The sequence below is a fragment of the Carassius auratus genome, chromosome 43 (genome assembly GCF_003368295.1).
Source record: "Carassius auratus strain Wakin chromosome 43, ASM336829v1, whole genome shotgun sequence".
Classification (NCBI taxonomy): Eukaryota; Metazoa; Chordata; class Actinopteri; order Cypriniformes; family Cyprinidae; genus Carassius; species Carassius auratus.
Window position 1 is genome coordinate 13,971,171 of NC_039285.1, and position 21,444 is coordinate 13,992,614.

Sequence of the window (21,444 nt, forward strand, 5' to 3'; positions counted from 1 at the left end):
AGTACACGTAGCATGGGATTTTAAATAATATAATAAATAAAAAGAAAAAAGATAGAATAAAAAACAATAGAGCAAGCTAGTGTTAGAGGTCTTTACACACACACACACACACACACACATACAATTGCATAATTAATGAAAAGAAAATAGAATACAAAAAGATTAGAAAGGTAGTTAGATTTTTTTTAAGATAGAATTAGAATAGTGAGTGTTAAATTTAGAGGGTCAAATAAAGATGGAAGAGATGTGTTTTAAGCCGATTCTTGAAGATGGCTAAGGACTCAGCTGTCCGAATTGAGTTGGGGAGGTCATTCCACCAGGAGGGAACATTTATTTTAAAATATAAATAATATTAACGCAACATCAGCAGCTCCACCGTAAACGGAAGTTGCGTCACTTCCTCGTTTGTGGCTCTGACGTGTCTGAGCGTGAGGCTTCATTCTGACGGCACGTTAAGTCAGGTGGAGGCCAACTTTTGAAGCACATATTTATTTATTTATTATTTTTTTAATACTTTTTTGTTGAACGGTGTTTGTTCGGTTGCTCGTAGTATCGGGTTCACTGGTGTTTGGCAGAGATGCTGGACTTCTTCGCCATCTTTAGTAAAGGCGGGATCGTGTTGTGGTGCTTCCAGGGAGCCGGAGTCACCGAACCCTTCAGCGGAGCCATCAACGCGCTCCTCCGCTCCGTCATCCTGCAGGTGAAGCCCGCCGCTGTCAGCTGTGTACAGGAGGATGTTAAATAACTCAAATATTGACTTACAGGTGCATTTGAGTCGGGAGTTTGTGCCTGTTGGACATCCATAAGTGTTGCGTAAAGCTTCATGAACCAGCCTCGACAAACTGACAGAGATAATCGTATTACTATATTCATAAATGTAAATCTATCTATTCGTCGTTTCCAAGATGTTGATATAAATATTATTATTTTTAAAGAACACAAAAAAAATGTAATTGCTTGTAGGATTCAATAAAAAATACAGATTATAGCTCACTGTCAAATCAAATATAATGTTATATGAAAAATTATTACTTTTCTCCTCTAATAAAAGCCTATCACGTTATTGGAAAATTATTGTTATATCGATTTATTGTTATATTAAAATTATATTTCAGTACCTCACAATTCAAAGGGAAAAAAGTCAGAGTTGTGACAAACTCAGGATTGTTACTATCAAAATAAAATTCCGAGTTGTGAGATACAAACTTGCAATTTTGACATTTGTGAAAAATAATTGTGAAATAAAAAGGTCACAGTTATCTTTTATTTATTTTTTTATTCTGTGGCAGAAAAAAAACTGAATTGCAAGTTTCAAGATGTAAACTTTAATTTCTACATAGTCATAATTTACAGTTTATATCTCAGATCTCTGCCCTTTTTGTTCTCAGAATTGTGAGATTTGTGCCCAAATTGTGAGATATAATCTATAATTTGCAAGAAGAAGAAAAAAAAAACATTTTATCCGGTGGCAGAAACAGACTTTTATTGTAAACAGCAGTAGCTGCTTACTCAAAGAACATAGAATAGAAAACCACTAGTAAAAACAAACATTCCACAGATATTAGATATGTTTGATCAACTATTATCTAACTTAAAATTAATCAATATCATCTATAATGCAATCAACACTTATTCCGCCTTTTCAGCCAAGTACAGCCTTGATTTTGATGAAAGATTAATCGTAAAAATGTCAGATTTAGATTATAGCAACATGTGTGTTAAGACATATGTGAAACTGAATGTTTGTTTCTTGGCTCTTCTTTTGCAGGAGAGGAGTGGGAATAACTCCTTCACCCACAATGCCCTCAGTCTCAAATACAAGCTGGACAATGAGTTCGAGCTTGTGTTTGTAGTGAGTATAGATTTTCCTCCTTTCAATGCAAATGATCGAATTCTTCAGATCAGTCACAGCTGTCCATGTGTCTGATGTTTGCCTCTGCTGTCTCAGGTGGGTTTTCAAAAGATCCTGACGCTGACGTATGTGGACAAGTTCATAGATGATGTCCAGCTGCACTTCAGAGATCGATACAAGAATGAGCTGGAGAAGAGAGGCGCACTAAAGTTTCTGCTCAATCATTTTGAATTTGGAGATGACTTCCACATACTTCTGCGGTGAGCTAGACCTTTTCCTGGGTCAATAAATATACATTTTTGTCAAAAAAAAGCATATTTTTGTCTGGAAAAAATAATTTTACTCACTCAAGCTTTACCAGCAGAGCTGTGTCCACATTGTTATTTTATTTTCAACACTTAAACTCTAGGCATCTTCATTATATTATGTATGTGATTTGCAGAGAGGCAGAGGGCAGCAGCAAAGCCAAGGCCCCCGTCTCTATGAGGACTTTCAATGAGTCCCAGAAATCCCAGAAAACTGTGAAGTCTATGATTGAGACAAAAGATGGAGACAAAAGCAAGGAGCAAGTAGGCAAGAAAAGTAAAAATGCCAAAAAGGAAGGTGAGAAATGTGAGATGATTAATGTAGGAAACCAGTGGCTTTTTTCCCAAGCGACAGGTTGTTAATGCAACCGTTCTTTCATTTCTTCTCCTCAGCTGAATCAGGAGGGGATCAGGCTAAAGCTGCCTCGAAGAAAGCTGTGGAGAATGGAAACGAGGGCCTGACCCAAGAGGAGATTATCGAGAGGAACCGTGCCAAGTTCATCAGTAAGCAGCTGGGTGGAGGAAAGCCAGAGAAGTCCAGGCAAGGCACTCTATGAATAGTGAGAAAAAGCTTTGTTTATGGCACATGAGGCCCTACTTTTGAATTTTGGGCCCCACGGGTGTCACAGATCTCAACATGATTTTCACTAAACATATCGGTCATCTGATGACATAGTTATAATAATTTATCCTGAACAAAGAAGATTTTTAAAGCATGGTTATTATTATTAACTAAGAAGCTGCTTACAATATACCTTATTCAACAAAAATCTTTAATGTGTTTAGGCCGTACATTTAAATTAAATAAAAAATTAAATGTATGCATTTAGCAGACGCTTTTATCCAGAGTCCATTGCATTCGGGCTTTCAATTTTTACCTATCATGTGTTCCCGGGGAATCGAACCTCCAACCTTGCGCTTCATAACGCAATGCTCTATCAATTGAGCTACAGGAACAGTATATTGGAAACACAAACTTTTGAATAGGTTTCAAAGTGCAAGTTTTTGGAAACAATATTAAAAATAAAAACATGAATTTGTGAAAACAGTGACGTCATGCACATGCATATTACGTGTTTAGTCTACAGGTATATTTGCAGACATCCTCTTTTGAAAATGCAAAGGAAGAACTTTTCTGTTTTTGTACAGTCGTCGTCACGTAAACATACCTTTAAACCATAAAAAATAAAATTGTAACTTGAAATAAAATAAGCATTAAATAAAAAAAATAACTAGTTAGCAAAGCAATATATTTCTAATTTTCGGTTAAGTTAAAATACTAAAATGATTAAATCTAATAAATAAATACAAAATGTATAAAAAAAAGAAAAAAAAAAAAGTCAAAAACACAACAAAATACATTTTAAAACTTTGAAATATAAAAATTCCAAACAAACAATATAATAGTATAACATTTTAGTATCGTTTACAAGTTTTTATTTTGTTGTGTTTGTATAATTTTGTAAGTCGCTTTTGGGTAAAAACTGATTAAATGTAAATGTATCGTACAGTAAGTCCCCTAAACCCCAGAAGCCAAAGGGGAAGGTGAACCGGGTGTGGGATATGAGCGGGAAGAGGATTGCAGAGCTGGATTACAGTGGAACCAATGGAGACTCCAGTGATGCACAGAACCAAGACCCCGATGCCACAGCTGAACCGGTGAGCAGTCCATTATTACTCCTGACAGACGGTCTCAAACTCAAAACTTTGCAGATGAAACTGTCAGGTAACTGTGTTCCTCCCAGCTGATCCAGGTGGATTCGATGAAGGGTGACCTGCGAGGTGTCGATTATGAGTCCTCAGATGATGAAGATGAAGAAGTGCAAGAGGAGGACAAGGTTGTGGTGGCAGACACTAACAAGAAAGGGTAACATTCTATTCAAATGTTGTATTTCTTCATCTCTACTCGCTGCTTCTGTGTCTACAATTGATATTGAATGTGCATTCTGTGTGGTTTCCTTTCAGAGGCAAAAAGGGTGGTTTCGGGGGAATGTTTGGGATGCTGAAAGGCCTGGTGGGAGCTAAAAATCTGACTCAGGAGGACATGGAGCCAGTCCTGGACAAGATGAAGGATCACCTCATCGGTATGACAATTGCACATCATTTGTTTACATGTTTTTAAAACGATTATAGGGTTTAGTCATGGAAAGCCTGTGACAAACTGTAATATGGCGTTTTCTAGACCTGGAAAATTCATCAAAATTAACTTTGAATTTGTTTCTATTACCCTCTTTTGTAAGTCATTTTGGTTAAAAGCACACACACACATATATATATATATATATATATATGGCATCTTAAAAAAGATACTGTAGTTGATAATGTGTAAAAAATCTTTGTGTAAAAACATTTGAGTAAAATAAAAATGTCTTAAATGTTAAAATTGATATAAATGCATACTAAATTTAACAGTACAGTAAAGAGAAGCATAATTTTGTGATTAAAAAAAAGAGTAAAATAAAATTCAAAAGCATAAAAATGATATAAATTAATACATTTAACTGAAATTGATTAAAAAAAGATTGCAATTAATCATTTTAAACAATTTTATGAATAAATAATACATCTAACAGCACAGTACATCTAGAAAAAAAATTATCTGATTAAAATAAGGATAATTTGATTAGATAAATAAGTACATAGTACAGTACTGTAGGTATAAACGAAGTAATAATTACACTATTTTTATATAAATAAATGAAAATTTTATTAAGTAAAAACATATCAAATATCTAATAGTACAGTGATATAGGATTAAACAAGCATAACCGAAACCTGATCCTGATAATATTTTATGCATTTAGAATATTAATTTTCCACAGTATAAACTGGGTCTTTATACATGGAAAATGTATAGCTGCCTTTTAAATTTTAAGATGCGTTCTCTCACATACGGATGATCATATTTGGGGATTAAAAACCCCACAGTTGGTTATCGATCCTTATAAAACTTGCTTGTGAGCAATACAGGATTTTGATTCATGACTTAATTGTTCTTTTTACAGTCTGTTCTTTTTAATGAAATTATTGAAAAGATCATAAACGGACCTGATCAAAATAATGCTTCAAGATTTCATTAATCATGGAACTGTGTATACGGTCTACGTTATAGCTGGATCAAACTAATTGCAGTTTTCTTGTTTCTTTAGCCAAGAATGTAGCCGCTGAAATTGCCTCGCAGCTCTGTAACTCTGTGGCCAAGAAGCTGGAAGGCAAAGTCATGGGCACCTTCACCAGTGAGTGAACAGCTTTCACACACCTGTTTGTCTTGTCCTGCTTTCTGGCCTTCTGCTCATGTAAGTCTTCTCCTGGCGTTCTCTCTCCAGCTGTGGCCTCTACAGTAAAGCAGGCTCTGCAGGACTCTCTGGTGCAGATCCTGCAGCCCAAGCGGCGCGTGGACATCTTGAGAGACGTGCTAGAGGCTCGTTCTCAGCGCAAACCCTTCGTCATCACCTTCTGTGGGGTGAACGGTGTCGGCAAGTCCACCAACCTCGCCAAGGTAAAAAAAAAAAACACCTCAAAAGGTCCTTAAATTTCTTGAAATTACCCAATAGAAATTAATGATCTGGATTAACTTAAAACAGACTTTTGTTAAGAAGTGCTTGAAAAATTCATATGCAGTTGAGAATTTTAATGTATTCTGGTTTCATAAAAATGTCTCATTCTCAACAAGGCTTTATTTATTAAATCATAAATACTGTAAAAACTGTGAATATACTGTGAAATAATATTGTTACAATTTCAAAGAAACGTTTCTTATTTAAATACATTTTAAAATGTAATTTATTCCTGAGATGCAAAGCTGAATTCACGGTCACATGACCCTTCAGAAATCATTTTAATAGGATTTGAATTAATTTAATAAGTCTTTACTAAATCAAAAGTTTTTCTCTCTTTTTTTTTTTAATTAACTGTTTTCAACATTGATAATAAGAAATGTTTCTTGAACAGCAATTCAGTACAGTATATTAAATATAATATAGAGGTCATGTGACTTTTTTTTCTTGGTACAGATCTCTTATTGGCTGATCGAGAACGGCTTCACGGTGCTCATCGCGGCCTGTGACACGTTCCGTGCGGGTGCCGTGGAGCAGCTGAGGACTCATCAGCGCCGTCTGAACTCTCTGCACCCCCCCGAGAAGCACGGAGGGCAGCCGGCCATACAGCTCTTCGAGAAGGGCTACGGCAAGGACGCTGCTGGGATCGCCATGGAAGCTATCGCCTTTGGTAAAAGACAGTGTGATTATTAAAGAAAGTAAACTTCACCCGGATTCTTTTGTTAACACGTCTCCTTCTCTCTTGCAGCTCGTAACCAGGGCTTTGACGTGGTGCTGATCGATACCGCCGGCCGTATGCAGGATAACGCCCCTCTGATGACGGCTCTGGCGAAGCTGATCGCGGTCAACACTCCAGACCTGGTGCTGTTTGTGGGAGAAGCGCTGGTGGGGAATGAGGCTGTGGATCAGCTGGTAGGTGCAATGCCTCGTATGGCCTGTAGACGCGACTGCTACTATGACGTATCCATCTTCAAATGTTTCTGGATAGGGCTTTGTGATTTATCGTAATTGTCATAAAATCACGATTTGAGCGTGCGCTGTTTTTAAATTGCTTTATAGCACAATTTTCCCAAAGTATGCTGTCCACACCAATCAGAATACAGCGTGCCTTAATGGAGCGTGAGAACAGAACTGACCTGGCATATAGTCTGTTTTAGAGACATGTTACAACTTTTTGGTTTTCTTTTGGAAATCTGTTTTAAATTCACACTGAATGCATTTATGACTTTAAAGCATGTCTGTGTGTGTGTCGAAATCGTGATTAAAATCAAAATCGCAAATATGATAAAAGAAATCGCAATAGGTTTTTTTTTTTTCATATCGGACAGCCCTATTTTCTAGAAAATAAAAAGTGCCTTTGAACTACAGAGGGCTTGATGTCTCGGAGCGCATTAATGCACTAAAATAATACGCTGTTACAAATATAGTATATATATTTTTTTTTTTCAGTAAATTCTTCTTCCACTTACATTCATTTGAAAATTGTGGACAGGATATTGTTCAAAGATTTACACTTGAGTCTTACAAGGAAGATCGAAAGAATGCCATTAAAGTCCTTAAATCATAATGGAAGATTTTTATCTCTTTTTTTTTTTTTTTTTTAAGTAGAAATTGATACCTTTCTTTAAACAAGGATGCATTAAATTTATCTGCACGGTGTGATGCTTCCTCAATATTCCCACTCTATCAGTGTGCGTTGTGGCTTGTTTTTGTTTTTTTTGCTGTTGTTTTTTTTATTCTGTATCATTCAAATTTAGTTATTAAAAAGTCTTACAAATATACTGTATTTCATTTAATAAAATAAATAATTATTACAAAGAATTTAGGTTTCGACCCGAATTTTCATTTCGATGCATCCCTGTTAATTAAATGCTGTTCTTTTTACTTAATGTGCAAAAGTGTATCATGGTTTGCACAGAAATATCAAGACGTAAAAACAGTTTTTGTTTTCATTTTATTTTTAGTGGAAATTTAGTTATTTTTTGTTGTGTTTTTTACTTTTAACATTTTTCGTCCATATAGATTTTTTTTTTTTAAATAGAAAACTATTATTTTGAATTGTAATGATAGTTCACAATATAACTTTTTGTTGTTGTTGTTGTTGTTTTATTGTATTTTTGCTCTGATAAATGCAGCCACGGTAACCAAATATCAAAAACAATCAAAATAAATAAATAATCAGACAGCCTCCAAGATATATAATTACAAAAATGGTTTGGTCAGTTTTAACTACTTTGAGAAGAGTAACCGGTACAACATGGCAACATCTATGTATAAGAACACTGAGAGACATAAAATCAAACACACACAAGGAGAAGTTAATGCGGTATAACTCCATATCTGGGCTGCACAGGATTGTTCTGTTTCTATTGTATCCATTTGCATGTGGGAAACTGCTATCTGAAACCCAGTCCTGAGCTTCTCAGAAATATTCCACATCACTGTTGATGTAGAGGATGTTTGCTGCTGTGTTGTAGGTTAAATTTAATCAAGCGCTGGCTGATCATTCCAAGACTGACAAACCCAGGCTCATCGACGGCATCGTTCTCACCAAGTTTGACACCATTGATGACAAGGTATGACTCCAGGATCCTTTTTCATGGCTTTGTAACCGTTTATATGAAATGGATTTTGGTTAAGAGAAACTCCACATTGTTTCCTGTAGGTGGGCGCTGCCATCTCCATGACCTACATCACCGGTCAGCCCATCGTGTTTGTGGGCACCGGGCAGACGTACAGTGATCTGCGCAGCCTCAACGCCAGGGCTGTGGTCAGCGCGCTCATGAAGGCCTGAGATACACCACCCACATCACCTTCCTCTGCTGCTCCAGCGACGGTTTCGCTTAAGCTAGATATGAGACCCTCTCAGCTTCCTGTGAATGCAGACATGCTTTTCCTACAGGTTTAACTGAAATTCAGTTCTTATTTAGGATCCTCCTTTGTGTTTTGTTCCAGGAAAAAAAAATAGTGTTTCAGTTTAATGAGTGGAAGGAATATCATTTGACTTGATCTCACCTCAGCAACCATTTTTGATTGACATGCAACACAGCCAATCAGACAGCATTGGTTTGGTTTTCATTTATGTAATGAGAACAACTGTTCTCTACGATCAATTGTTCTTGTACTTTCTGCCCACCCCCCCAAAAAAGATGGACTGAGGTGTTACTCAAATGTTATAAAAGATATATAATATATTCTAAATGTATTTTGTCTGCTTTTTGATTAGTGTAGGTCATTCAGATGATGGCCTGCAACCCAAACGGTCTCGTGAAATCAATACCATAGTGCCTCAAAACAAGTTAGCCGTTGTTCCCAAAACAATTCTGTGCAAACGCTGCCTTTTCTCACTCAGGCTTTCCATGTCTCTGGAAATGAAAAGTATTGTTAGGTTTTGTATGGTTGGTGCTTGAGGTTTAAAGACGCCTCAGCAAAGAGTTGTAAAATGCTGCGTATACCAAACTGTCTGAAGCCCTGCGAAGTTACATATTTGTTTTAATTCATCAGTGACTGTCCTGCCACTCTTTTCTTTCAGATCCCGTTTTCTTAAAACAAATTCAGGTCTTAATTCTCTTTCACCTTGTGTTAATTAGCACTAGCACAGTGGCAAGACTGGACAGCTTCATAGAGAACATTTATTGTATTTTGAGAATGTGTAATATTTCTTAAATAAAAATGCTACAATAGCTTGTAATGACATCATGTTTGGTACTAGTAGCCTCTAATTGGTTCCTATACTGCTATTCTCAGCAATTCTGCGGAGGCCCGTTTTTCTGCCACAAGGGGAAAAACATGTAACTGTCACTTTTTATCTCAAAATTCAGTTTTTATCACTAACAATATCAAAATGGCATGACATAATCTCAAGAATTCTGTCCTTTTTTTTTTTCTCTCACAATTCCAAGTTTCCAAATGTAAGTTGCCTGCGAAGTGGACATCACAGGATATTTCAGCATGATTCCAGTTCGAAGCGAACGTATATGTTCCATTTAAAGTGCATTGAAGTGTGTGAGAGGTGAATTTAAATTGTATTTATTAACAGATGTATATGATGTGAAGACGTTGCACAGTGCAAATCCATAAATGAATGTTCCGAAGTGAGGTAAACTTCAACAGATTTCCCCTGCTCAGGGAGTAGGGAGCAATGAACACTGTATAAGGACCATGTCAATGGGAACACAGTTCATGCACAGAGCTAGCTTCTAATGAGCTGATTATCTGAATCAGGTTTGTTAACAAAGAAAGACATACAATATGTGCAGAGCAGTGGGGCGTGAGGACGAATTGAGAACCGCTGGGAATAGAGCTTGTTGTTTGCCGTTTCTCTGATCACAAATGCAGACATGGTTTTATGTTTACGTGGTGCGATGACTTTATAAGTCATTATAATCAGTAATTATGTCCCCACTGGATGCAATAAATGACTCGTTTGAAATGAGTTTTATGGTTTTAATCCTGTCTCGCCACTGTTCTGACCGACACAAGCATCAAAGTATGACAAGGGGCATAACATTTCCATCACACGCTAGAGGCATTCAGCCAATCACAAAGCACTGGATAGTTGACCAATCAGAGCACACCTCTATTTTCAGAACAATGAGCTTTGTAAAAAAAAAAAAAAAAAAGGCAGAAAGACAGTGCATACAGGAAAAACAATATACTACAGTATGTGGAAAAACGCATAAACGCACTGCATTATACCACATACACAAAATAATGTTTTTTTTAGCAACATCATATGACCCCTTTAAGAATAAGGTGGGGGTAGATGTAATTCATGAAAACATATTCACTGCACATTTGGTATCAAACAGAAGCTTTATTTTACAACCGCTTTATAAATACCTAAAAAGACATTTATGGACAGAGATGATACCACTAGTTAAAATACAAAAGGTTTATAAACAATTGTTTACATAATTTTTTTCTGGCCAAGCATTTACAACTAGAAATAGGGACTGTCAAAAGTACAATAAAATGTATTGAAAGCTGTGTAGCTTGAGAGGAATGATATAATTATATCATTATCCTCATTATTAGTCAGTCTCCTCCTGACAAGTTCAAGTAGATTCATGGATGCGAAGGTGCTTCTGTAAGTAAAGACTGAGAAATCACATGAATTTTGATTCGTACCATCAGCTTATGATTTTACAAGTAGTAAAAGCATATTTTCCGGATTCTCACGCGTAAAGTGTAACACACAAAGTGTTTATTTAATTTTCTCCTCCTTACAGGACATATTTAGTAATTATGTATTTAGTAATAAATGTTCTTAATCATCTTTCAACCAATAAAAACAGTGTGTGTGTGTGTGTTATATATTTCATAAAGCTTCTGGATCTCCCTCTGCAAAATCACACAACAATGTAATAACTGAAGTTATGGACTGATATGATGATTTTCTGTACACTTTGAATACATGCGAGTCTACTCATCTTATAAAAAAATACTTAAAATTGAAATGTCCTTTTCAGAGTAAAAATTATCTTTACGTATATCATGAGTTATTCATTTAGAAATATAAATAATTTTTCAGTTTTTTAAAGATTTTTTTAGTAATCGTAATAGTAAGTTGTTTTTATTAAACATATGCTTTTACAAAATGTTAATGTTGTACAGGAAGGATCCGATTATCTGATATTTTGACAGATTTATTAATATTGACAATCATGCAGGGGTCTCTGTAATATAATTAATTTTATTCTGTATGCTAGTCTCACCACATGACTTTGGTTTGGTGAACAGAATTTATTCAAATATTAGTAGCAAATGCAAAAGTAACAAATAATATTTTTAATTATTTTAATAAAGAATTATGCTAAAATACATTTCATTAATTATTTTTATTTATTTTTTTCTTAATTTTGATATTACAATAATTATAACACTACATGATTTGGGGGGTCTTATTTTCTGCTAAAAATCGTAATTGTGATTTAAAACACTATTTAAAAAATATCCAGCTTCATAATTTGTAAAGTTAAGGGATTATATATCAGTAAGACTATAAAATATTCTAATATAAAATAATAATAATAATAATAATACATATACATAATATTTTACATGTTATTATTATTGGTAATTTATTATTAATTATTATTATTATTATTATTATCATCATTATAATTATTATAAATACTACTGCATCTACTAAATAAAAAAACTATAACAAAAAAATAAAAAGGATCATTTTAGAAAAGTAATATTTTTAAAGCTACATTACTAAACATTTTTGGTGTATTTATTTCTTCATTTTCAAACGTTAAAGGTGCTGTAGGGAACTTTTGTAAAAAAAAAATATTTTTTTACATATTTATTAAACCTGTCATTATCTCCTGACAGTAGAATATGAGACAGATAATCTGTGAAAAAAATCAAGCTCCTCTGGCTCCTCCCAGTGTCCTATTGCCATTTGCAGAAAGTCATGCGCTCCCGGTAAAAAACAACCAATCAGAGCTGCGGTCCGTAACTTTGTTTGTGTTCAAAATGTAGAAAAATGTATATAATAAACGAGTACACCATGAATCCATTTTCCAAACCGTGTTTTTGGCTTGTCCTGAATCACTAGGGTGCACCTATAATAAGTGTTTATATTCGGACTATTTTAGATTGCTTCGGGGGTACCGCGGCGGAGTAACCCAGTACCTTTGTGATTCTTCATAGACATAAACAGAGAGAAGCAGTTCCGGCTACGATGTTCTTCCGCAAGACGCAAGCAGTTCTGTTTATTAACCGCTAGAGCGTCAAAAGTTACCGACTGCAGCTTTAAACCATGGGAAGCCCTTAATAAGCACAGTGCCACACTTTTAAAAACACAGCACATTTATTCCAATTTGATAATCGCACTGAGTCATATCGCAATTCTGGTTTTATTTCAATAAATCCCTATGTCTCACCCTGACATTTTTTACTTTATGCACCGAAATTAACTGATCTAGACTTAAAAACTGCATTATGTCATAAATAGATCATCATTACATAATAAATTGTTATTCTGTTTTTATCAACATCATATAAACTTTATATAATGCTGTCATAACATGTCTTATTTGGGTGAATTATTTCAAGGACTGGAGAATCTCTTCCGCCCAGAATGCTTTGGTTCACAGTGTCCTCCACCTCGGTGAGAGCAGAAAACAGTCACTCACCATGACTTCTGTGTTCCTCAGAACATTCTGGTAGCCAGCAGGATGCAGCACGATGCCGCTGGGGTTGGTAAACACCGTGAATATGAAGCACGCTCAGTCTTCTCTTCTCCTGAGCCCACTCCAGAACCTGCACACAGCCACACAGCGGCATTTCATCCTCCACTGCTCCCAATCCGGCTCCCAATAGGAGCATGCAGCTGCTTTCAATGACTGCAGGTTCTAATCAAGAGGCATTTGATGCAAAAGGTGCATAAACACCCATCTAAAGGCCGTGCTGGAAAACCACACATGGCCTGATGAATAAAGACATAGGGAACTGAATAATATTGTTACATCAGAAAAGAAATGTCATGGAGAATAAATGACAGGTTATTGAAGTATTTTCTTTCATTAATGCTGCATTTTCTGCACAGACCAAAATTAGACCTCCTTCACTATTCAAATGGATAGCATCCGATAAGGCAGTGTGAACTGCACTGCTATATAATGCAGACATAACTGGTACCTTCTTCTCATCTGTGAGATCCAGAGACTCCAGCTTGGTTCCTTGGTGGGCAGCGTAGATCTCTAGCAGATTGTCAAAGTTGGTGGTGAGGACCAGAGCGCCACTCTCCATCAACTGCAGCACGGAGCGAAGCAGATGCTTCCCAGCGTTCTCCATCTTACTCTCCAGGTCATCAAACACCTCGTAGAGGCAGTCTTTAAAAAAGGTGGAGCGAACATTTCCCGTGCGCTACAAAAAAATTTGAGATGTAGGGAAAAACAAATCGACTAAAGGACTATTCAAATAACTCTTATGGGAATGCAAAGTTACAAGAGTGAACCACAGCAGGCTTCCTGAAAGGGGAAATAAGTTTCATCTTCTTCACAGGCCTTGAAATGTTCTCCATGGAACTCAATCAAAGGGAATAAAGCACCCTAATTCATATTAAGGCTTAAAGGCAATGAAATGATCTTGATTTTTACACATGGTGATGTTCGCCAATGCAAACTTTAACCCTGATAATAGAAATCTCATAAGAAATGGAATACTTCAGTCAAATATTTAGGCTGACTGTAGGTAATTAGTAGTAGTACGGAGAGAGGGCTTAAAATAGAGGACGTTTGACAGCAGTGCCCTTGTCCTGCTCAGAATCAATCTTATTACACTGAGCTGAATTCATTTTCTGAGCTTGGCAGAGGCACATGGAAAACCAGAGAGAGAGAGAGAGAGAGAGAGAGAGAGAAGCTTGCAGAATCCACTTTCTTAGGAAGAGGCTAATTATCAGCAGTTATGATGTGCACTAATAATGCCTCTGATCTCAGTGGAGTAAATGTCTTTCAACTGTTTACACCTGCTATTAACCTCTTTCTCATTCTGATCATATGCACTCAGCATTAAATACACATGTAAAATGGGTGCAGAAATTTTTTGTATCAAACCACTCAAATAACATTTTATCAGGGCTCCAGACTGCACCTAAAACAGTTGTTTTGAGAATAAAAATATGCATATTCCGAATCACCATTGTTGAAAATATGATTTTAAAAAATGTATGTCATTTCTTTTTAATTGTATGTTCTGTGAGGAGTAATCTATTATATAATTTGTTGTGTTGATGCAATAAAATAAGACGATGAGCATGAAAGTTTCAGTGGAGAAAAAATAATGAAGATGATAATGCTGTAAAAGGAAAGTAGACACACAAATGAAAATGTGTAGAAGAATAGTTAAAGGTAAAGTTCACTTAAAAATGTAAATCTTAACGAAAGAAATTTAGCATTACATCGCCTGCTTACCAGTGGGTCCTCTGCTGTGAATGGGTGCCGTCAAAATGAAATAGCTAACCTACAAACATGCAGCTTTTCACTTCACAGGACATTATATGATGGACTGGAGTAATGACGGTTACTTGTTGATTACTGTGATGTTTTTATCAGCTATTTAGACTCTCATTCTGATGGCACCCATTAATTTCAGACAACAACAACAAAAATTGTGAAAATGACATAAAATGATTTAGGACCTTTAGACTATTAGTTTATCCGTTACAGGCTTGTTATCATCTGTGACAAATTCAATATTGTGTCACCCTCCCTAAGGTCTACTAAGGTATTTTTTTTTTTTTTTTTTTTGTCTGGAGCCCTGATTGGGCCCACGTGAAAATAACAGCACTGAGCAACAAGCATTCAGAAACGAGATGAACATGCAATCATTCTTGGAAGGGTGTGGACTTTTTTCGTGCTCATCAACATATTAGCACAATACTATTGATGTCTGAATTAATAAATAAAACAGTCTTGAGTGTTTCAAGCATGACTTATATATTCATGCCCAAACATGTCAAAGTGATAATTTATTTTGGTATCCACTGACTTCCTGCGAACATTACAAAGAATGCATAACTAAAGAAATATGTAATGTAGAAGCAGAAAGGACTAACATCTAGCCCGCAGCATGTTGTTCTGGAGGCAATCCTAGATGCATGTTCAGATTAGCCTATTTTTTTGTGTCACTGTGGTCTGCGTTGCTCACGTGAGACTCACTCACACACGTATGTTAAATCACTGAAAGACCTCACACTAACAACAACAAACAAACCGAGCTCGGAGATTCACTGGGATCGAGACAGACAGCAAGCTGGTGTTTTTCTAGCAGAGTTGTTCTGTTGATGTGTTTTGTTCAGCTACGACCAGGCAATGAAACCCCAGCACTGGAGCTGAAATTCATTACCTAACTCCCTTTCACAGGCCTAATGCCTTCTAAATCCTCTAGTGACACTGATGGGTTTGGATGCAAATGATACTGCGGCCTGTCAATGAAAAACAGGGATAAATCACTGAGTGCTGTTTTGATGGGGCGACAAAAACAACACTGGTGGCACGTGGTTCTACGCCCCATTTTGGCTGGAGAGAAAGAAAGGGACTAATGATGGACAAACTCATTGTTGTGCTCTGCGGTCCGTGCATGGCCCAGAATTGTCCTAATGATCCACATGTTTATTAGGGATCAACAATACAGATTTTTTTTTCAAGGTTTTTCCTTGCCCTACAAACTTTTCCTTAAACACAGAAACTGAAACATCGGCATAACAGATCACTATAGCCCATCAGCATCAGTCGAAGCAGCACACAAAGCACATTTCTTCTTCTTTGCTACTGGTTATTACACAGAATAAACAAACATGAGAAGGTATGTTAAAAGAAACAGTACAACATACTGAAATGTTTCTTGTAATTGCTCAATCAGTGTTTCAAGATTAATTAATATTCCAATATTTCCAGTTGCTGTTTAATATTATTAAAGAAAAACGGACTGGAGTAGAAACTGCCTTATGTGCAATTAGTGGTAAGTGGTAAGAAAATGGTGAAAGTTTCTGGATAAGGTCATGAGCAACATGCACCAGGTTCTTGTCCTCTTGCAGACTTTTCTGGAAGCGGCGGCTCTCTTCCTCCTCAAGCAGATCAAAGTCATTGGCAGCATCGAGCAGCGCCTGGATCAGACCTTTCCAGGAGGGCAGCGTGGGGACCTGAGGAGCTACGGCTGAACTCACCCCCGTGCCGATCACCAGCACCAGCTCAGGAGCACGCTTCGTCTTCAGGTTGGGCAACAGCTTCCTACTCAGCCAAGGAGAGGAAATGTAAACAGGTCAGAGGAACGAATGGAACTATGCTACAGAGTTGCATGCCAGGCATGATTTAAACAGATTTCAAAAATATGATCTAAAACTTTTAAACAATCAGTAAAATGTCAAGACAGAAGACAGAATGACATGAGGGTGTGTAAATGATGACAGAATTGTCACGTTAGGGTGAACTACCATTTTTTCCAGAGAATTGGAAAAGGTTTTTCTTATCAGGCAGTACAGGTCTTTGAAAAATCACACGTTCATAAGAACAAGTCAGCAAACAGGAGCTGACTTCAGTGAAGAATATTTGGCTCTCCCTGGGAATGTGCTGGCAGCAAAGCAAGACACGAACATTTGTTGTTTTCATACCTGGCCTTCTTAGCCACTGTGTCGCCATCGTCAGAGTCATGGGAAGGACGCTTCTCTGTCTTCACTGTAACAACAGAGGCCATTCGACTCCTGAGAAACACAGATCCCCAAGTACAAACAACAAATATTGACCAAAACGCTACACAACAGACAGACAGATTAATTTATATGAAAAACTACACAGTTTTATAACATAATTTCATTATATAAACCTAGTGAATTTAAGATTAGTCTTAGACCAAAGTCAAGTGCTCATTTATAAGGTTAATTAAGCTTAACTGAACTAATTGTCCTTTGCCATCTTGACACTGAAAGAGATTTATTCTCCTGTGGCTGGAGGAACGGTTTTCAGGGTATTTAAAGCAAGAAATCTGAAGATGCTGCAGTGATTTTGTTGTATATACTTCACTCAGGAATTAACAGATGACAGGGTATCTCTCTTTTCTTTCTGTTTTCTCTTTGTTTTTCTTTTAAATTCATGCCAGTCAAATTCAGGTACACATAAAGGGCCCAAAAATCATTTGCATAACCTACAATAACAAACACTGATCAGACATCCTCGAGCTAACAAGCTAACAGGCTAGCTACAGCTTTATTTTAAGCGCCTAATAATCGAATTATTATAAACGAATAACTTTATTTTCTGTTAATCTTTGAATCCAATCCATCAGGAGTACGAATAACGTAATAATTATTATATAACATGTCTCGTTGTTTTAGCGGGGGCGTTACTTGAAGCCTGAAGTCACCTGTTGCTTATTTTGTTCCATATGTGATACAATACAGCTTTGGCATGCAGGTGAATATTACACTATTGTCTTTTAGATATTATTTAATCTCCAAACTTCACGACTAATAATAATGATAATAAATTGTATGCTTAAAGTTACAAATCGAGATAACGGAAAAGAGGAGATTGTCTTAAAGTACCAATCCGCTAAATAACATCAAACGACTAAAATAATGTAACGACAACAGTACAGAAACAAAAAGGGTAACGTTAACTTAAAACACGACTTACCCAGATGAACAGAGAGAAAAAATTAGGATCCAAGCAAATTACTCCCTTAAATTTGTTCGAGGTGTTTGCTAATGATAAAACAAAACACTAGAAGCAAACTCTCTTTTTTATCGAACAAATTCTAAGATCTAAATATCAGTAACGTTAGGGTATCAGTACCAGTCAGTCTTCAGAGTCCAAAATTAGTGATGTTCGGTTCTTGAACGAATCGTTCTTTTCTGACGGTTCACAAATCAAACTGAATCGAAGTTAACTTTAGTTCCAGTTTGATGAAGCCGTCAGTAGCCAATCAGTACGTCCAACTCAAAAAAAACGATTGAGCCAATTCAACCAACTGTCGAAGTTTACCGAGGATTACAGAGGACTCAACAAGAACCGAATTAGCCGTTGCGAAGTTTGCCGAGAATTACCGAAGATTCCAAAGAGTGAATTGACTGTGCAAGCCTGAGGCGCGTACTGGAAATAGTATGGAGGTAAATCAGTAGCTAAACTCAAGAGGTTGAAAATGTTAATTTGAGAACTTGCCATATTAATATATCTATTTGTAAGTTGAAATTTACACTCACAGCTCTGATTTGAAAAGTTGAATCTTACAATTTGCACACACAGATAATGACCAAAACACCCATGTTTTGAATTGGAAGTTGTAGATTAATAGTTACAAAGGTCTTGAATGACATTCACAAAAATAAAATGACAAACACAAATGTTTACGACATATTTACTTTTGCACTTTACTTCAGTTTTGCTGCACAACATCAAGTCGGCCCTTACAACCTCCAGATCTGGCAAAACAAGTTCAAATCCTAAAGCTTTGACTTTTGCCACTCCTTTTGTGGTATTCCTGTTGCAAAACTCACTTATTGTGCACTTGTATATGCAGAACTAAGAGAGCAGGGCCGGGGGTGGGGCTTTGGTGCGAATGAAGACATCTTATTGGTCAATGTCCAACCAATAAACAACGCCAGCTATCACGACTTGCCATGAAAGAAATGAGTGTTTTATGCATATGTATCAGTTATTTGTAAAGCACTGCAAACTATTTTCACTGAATATTCTTAGCTTTTACAGAATTTTAAGATACTGGATTCATCTTGACTATATCTATAGACTTATTTGATTTTTCATTGTTAGAAACTAAATGCATAGAAATTAGAAAGTAGAAATAACCCATGAAACAACAATGGCATCCCCTACAGATAATATTGCCTACGGATGCAGTGTTTATGCAAGTGGTACACGTTGAAAAAATTATTTTAGGACAATAAAACATTGCAATAAAATAAATAATCTGCAACCAATTCATTGCGCCCAGGAAGTTTGGCGTGACTTGCCTGGAACGCTACAAAGTTGTGAGTCGTGGTTTGAAGTCGTGATTTACAGGCTCAAAAATCTGCCTAGAATGCAGCATAAAGTACTGGGAAGATTAGGCAAGGTCTGGTGACGTAAGTCTGCGCACGTTTCTCAATACAAAGTACGCAAATTTTGGACTTGCATCTTTAGTAGTTCAGACGTTGCGCATTCGACTCGGGAGTGTGATGTCCGCGACGATGCAAATCTGTTAATACTGCAAACAGCAGCGTGCTTGATAACATCCCTTCTATGCTCGCCTTGGCTACTGCAATTTTCCTCACTGTATATTTACAATAAAACAAAAAAGAGTATCAAATACCACTGCACTCTTTCATTTTTCATTAAAAAATAATAATAGCAGCAGAAATGTACTTAGTTCAGGGAAATGTGTATATATACAGCCATTACAATAAAACAAAGTATTTTGTCAATTGCTTCTTTTTATTTTTATTTTAACATATAGATAAATTGAACAGACCAAAGATTACCAGTTAGATTTACCTAAAACAAATGATCCTTCAGTTTAACCACTAAAGAGACATCAGAGCCAGCGGCACATATCAGAAGGTCTAGCCGAGGTGAGAGTGCTTTGAAAAAGTATTACCTCGCCAGCAGGGACTTTCTAAAGGGGCATTTTTTTACCCGGAACTTTATTTAGTTCCTGGTTCCTGCGGTGGAAACACACCGAGTACCAGGCCAAAGTCCCTAGTTCTTGGGTAAAGTTCCTGCGGTGGAAACGCAGCTTCTCTCATACGCTTTGTTTTAGTTTTTTAATGGTGGGTGTTTACTGTTTACCGAGCGGCAACCTCCCTTTTTCTCTCGTGAAGCCAACAAGGAAGTGACTTAAACTGTAATTCATGGCAGCTTGAGGCTGGCTGCAAAAGGTCCCATCAGTGCAAAAGTCAGTCCCATAGACTCCCCAAAAGTTGTGAAGTGTAAAGTTGGGCATGTTAAAATGCCCAACTTTACAGCAGAAAAAAACCCTTCATGACAACTGTGAGGGGGGTGAATTTTTTTATAACTCATCCGTTATATTATATTAAGACTTAAAGTTCTGCATAATTAAGGGCGTGGCCACTTGAGTGACAGGTGGATTGCAGCTGATGACAGTGCCGTTGCACCAGGTGGGCGTGGCTTCAGCAGGTAGCTCCTGCCTTTTTGCCCATTTTGGAATGTCCATGAGAGTCGTGCGGTGGCGTGCTGCCAAGAGGGCGATGGCCTGCTCTACACACTTTAAGCTTCAAAAACGCTCTTCAGGAGTCTAAGGATGACCTGACGGACATTACGTCCATGTTTTTATACAGTCTATGGTGTTTACGCCGTTGGCTAGAGCAGTGCTGATTGGGGAAAGACCTTCAACGAACCCGGACCTTCATCGAACCCGGAACTAATTGAAACGTTTGTGGGGGGGTACTGTAATAATGTCAATTATGTGAAAAATAATGTGTTTATCGAACCACCAAGCATGAGAGCATGTTCTTGTACACCCCCAAAACAAAATCAAGTCTTTGTAAAACAGCATAATAGGAGTCCTTTAACCACTTCTATCCAACCGTGAATCTGCTTTGAGCAAGAGGTGGACTGGAGGTGTACCGCAACAAAACCCTGCCCTTTATTCAATATGTCGTTTCACTTATAAATACATCACAACACTGAAGTCAGTTGCAACTTCCGGTTCACGGGTATCTTGATACTGATATTTTTCAAGGTACTGAAATTAGAAATTCCTGTATCATGACCACTAATTCACATACTTTGTCATAAAATAAAAGTGGGTTTTGTTCAAAGTAGCTATTATCCACATAGATCTTTGATATGAATATTTTTTTGTAATTCATTAAAGGGGGGGTACAATGGTGTTTCATGTATTCAGAGTTGTTCACAGTATTAAAGAGATGGATTCTCATGCTAAACATGGCCAAAGTTGTAAAAAATAATGTAGATGAATAACAGAGAATTTCTGTGCCAAAAATCTTACTTCCAGGTTGATCCAATTTTCTGCAGTTTTTTTTTTTTTTGGATCGTGGATTTAATGATGTAGATAAGAGTGGAACTCCTTATATGAGTATTTCTCTTGGAAAAGCCCGTCTGCGCACACATTGACCAGAGGAGAGCAAGACCGCGCACATCAATACGCTTCATCGGGAAATCGTCGGCAGCACTGCATAGGATTTGTTCGAGAATGTCTCCAAATAAGTGTGTTTTTGAATGTGAGGGAAAGTTTACCGTGT

At 36.8% G+C, this 21,444-nt stretch overlaps 2 protein-coding genes across 4 annotated transcripts; one reads left to right on the forward strand and one right to left on the reverse strand.

The window, feature by feature from the left end:
• Positions 1-310: 310 nt before the first annotated feature.
• Positions 311-9,410, forward strand: LOC113061757 (signal recognition particle receptor subunit alpha-like). Of its 3 annotated transcripts, XM_026231169.1 has the most exons (15): positions 311-461; positions 551-700; positions 1,769-1,852; positions 1,949-2,112; positions 2,295-2,464; positions 2,551-2,698; positions 3,669-3,816; positions 3,903-4,024; positions 4,123-4,241; positions 5,307-5,393; positions 5,484-5,656; positions 6,171-6,384; positions 6,463-6,626; positions 8,192-8,290; positions 8,380-9,410. In XM_026231169.1, exons 2-15 carry the CDS (start codon positions 578-580, stop codon positions 8,506-8,508), a joined length of 1,944 nt encoding a protein of 647 aa, XP_026086954.1. In that variant the 5' UTR covers positions 311-461; positions 551-577; the 3' UTR covers positions 8,509-9,410. The 3 variants fall into 3 exon arrangements, with proteins under 3 accessions (XP_026086954.1, XP_026086953.1, XP_026086955.1); XM_026231168.1 differs by having other exon boundaries at positions 415-700; XM_026231170.1 differs by having other exon boundaries at positions 415-700; positions 2,295-2,455.
• A 1,584-nt stretch (positions 9,411-10,994) lies between these two features.
• LOC113061238 (protein FAM118B-like) lies at positions 10,995-18,183 on the reverse strand. Its single transcript, XM_026230275.1, is given in 8 exon segments — positions 10,995-11,057; positions 12,863-12,929; positions 12,931-12,989; positions 13,368-13,596; positions 16,208-16,459; positions 16,840-16,929; positions 17,861-17,905; positions 18,020-18,183. Coding segments are annotated over 6 exon segments (753 nt in total). The 5' UTR covers positions 16,923-16,929; positions 17,861-17,905; positions 18,020-18,183.
• Between the last annotated feature and the right edge of the window lie 3,261 nt (positions 18,184-21,444).